The 2,207-nt window shown below is 38.3% G+C and overlaps 1 protein-coding gene across 1 annotated transcript in view; it reads right to left on the bottom strand.

The window, feature by feature from the left end:
* SPAG17 (sperm associated antigen 17) overlaps nucleotides 1–2,207 on the bottom strand; it is a 242,530-nt gene that overhangs the window by 32,972 nt on the left and 207,351 nt on the right. Inside the window, exons 42-43 of the mRNA XM_012000865.1 lie at nucleotides 1,377–1,432; nucleotides 1,038–1,189 (exon numbers count right to left, since the gene is read on the bottom strand). Coding sequence (XP_011856255.1) covers nucleotides 1,038–1,189; nucleotides 1,377–1,432 — 208 coding nt within the window. The remainder of the gene's footprint in view (nucleotides 1–1,037; nucleotides 1,190–1,376; nucleotides 1,433–2,207) is intronic.

The raw sequence follows: 2,207 nt of genomic DNA on the forward strand, positions 1-2,207 counted from the left end.
TTCTTTTTCTTTTTTTTTAAGATAGAGTCTCACTCTGTTGCCTAGGCTGGAGTGCAGTGGCACGATCTCAGCTCATTGGAACCTCTGCCTCCCAGATTCAAGCGATTCTCCGCCTCAGCCTCCTCAGTAGCTAGCATTACAGGCACGCGCCACCATGCCCAGCTAATTTTTGTATTTTTAGTAGATACAGGGTTTCACCATGTTGGCCAGTGGTCTTGCACTCCCGACCTCAAGTGATCTGCCCACCTCGGCCTCACAAAGTGCTGGGATTACAGGCATGAGCCACAGTGCCTGGCCAGGTAAATCTTTTAATTCACCCTTAAATGTGGCAAAATACTTGCTCTATAAGAGATAACTGAAACCCATCTGTAGATTCCCATCTCACATTAAGCATGGAACATGCCCACAGGAACCAAGTGGTGGCAAAATTATCTACACAATGCAAATTACTCTCTCTCTCTCTCTCTTTTGTGACCAACTATATTTAGTTGAATTATCTTAGTGAAATCAGCATGATGTGACTCTATTGTAACTAGATATAATCCTGTATTATTCTGTATTTCAATTTCTGCTAGTCCAGTAAGATTATGTGCTATGTAAGATAGAGACTACATCTTATGTTTTTCTTCTAGCACCTGCAGGACCAAGAAAGTACTGAGATAACAGGTAAATCTAAGTACCAAATTTTTGACTACGCGAGAAAAGCTGTCAGGTGTTGTCTGATCTTCAATAAATCATACAAGTTCTTAGATAATTAAAAGGGAAAAAATTAAGTAAAATGAAATAAAATAACATCGAAAAATATTGCTTTATGTTTCTTTCCTTCAATCTGGAACTTTCAGTCATTCTCAAAAATGTTATTTAAGATACTTTGATGTATTAAGAAGCTTTGCAAAGCTGTGTAGCCCCAGGATCTGTGACCCTCTCAATTTTTTTCTGTAACTCTCAACCACGCTTCCTAATGCCATCTCCCATAAGCCAAAAAGGCATAATGTTCAGTTTCAAGAAACAATAAGATAAAAAAATGACTGCCATACCTTCAGGAGATTTTGTTAAATTTTCAGTTTGGTTCTGAGCAGGGAAATCCTTCTTAGCCGCAGAAATATCTGGTTTTGGAAGGCTAGCCACACTTGAGGACTTCTGTTCTGAAACCTTACGTGGCTCGAAATCTAGAAAACCCGAAATGAACCTTACAAAGTGATATTTTGTACAATGATATAATGACTACTACTGTTTGTATGAACAAACATTGAACAAGGTGTTTTACAATGAACAAGGTACCTTTTCTCCCACTCTCTTTAGAAAGACTAAATATAAGAAAGCCATTAAGAGGCAGGGATTCTTAAAATATGATATAATGTTTGCCTTTAACAAACAGGAACTTCAAGTATCGTACTGTACAGTAGAAAATTCCTCTATCTGGGTATTTTAACTACTCAGTTTACCAGAGGGAAACACTAAATTTTATTTCATCCCTAAATTCTTCAGCATGCGGCTCCTGAAAATGAAGACATTCTCCTACATATTCACAGCACCATCATCATACCCAAGAAATTAACGGTAATTTAACAATGTCCTCTCTTACACAGTCTCCTAACCAAACTTGTGCAGTTTCTCCAAAATATCTTTTACAGCTGTTTTTTCCTTAACCAAAGATCTAATCAAAGCTTAGGTTTCACATTAGTTTTTATATCACTTTAGTCTGTTTCAGTTTAGAACAATCATCCCATCTTTTTTGTTTTAATGATATTGATTTTTGAAGAGGCTAGGCTGGTAGTCTTACAGAATGTCTACATTTTGGTAGACATTTGTCTCTGTTTCCTCTTGATTACATTCTGGTTAAGCATTTTTGGCAAAAATTCTCTATAGGATTGTATTAGTCGGTTTTCACACTGGTTATAAAGACATATCCAAGACTGGGTATGTCTATAGGAAAAGGTTTAATGGACTCCCAGTTCCACATAGCTGGGGAGGCCTCACAATCACGGTGGAAGACAAGGAGGAGCAAGTCATGTCTTACATAAATGGCAGCAGGAAAATAGACAGCGAGCTTGTGCAGGGGAACTCCCCCTTATAAACCCATAAGATCTCATGAGACTTATTCACTATCACGAGAACAACATGGGAAAGACCTGCCCCCATGATTCAATTACCTCCCACCAGGTACCTCCCACAATACTTGGGAATTCAAGATGAGGTTTGGGTGG

This window comes from Mandrillus leucophaeus, unplaced genomic scaffold, assembly GCF_000951045.1.
Source record: "Mandrillus leucophaeus isolate KB7577 unplaced genomic scaffold, Mleu.le_1.0 Scaffold64, whole genome shotgun sequence".
In the NCBI taxonomy this organism is placed as follows: Eukaryota; Metazoa; Chordata; class Mammalia; order Primates; family Cercopithecidae; genus Mandrillus; species Mandrillus leucophaeus.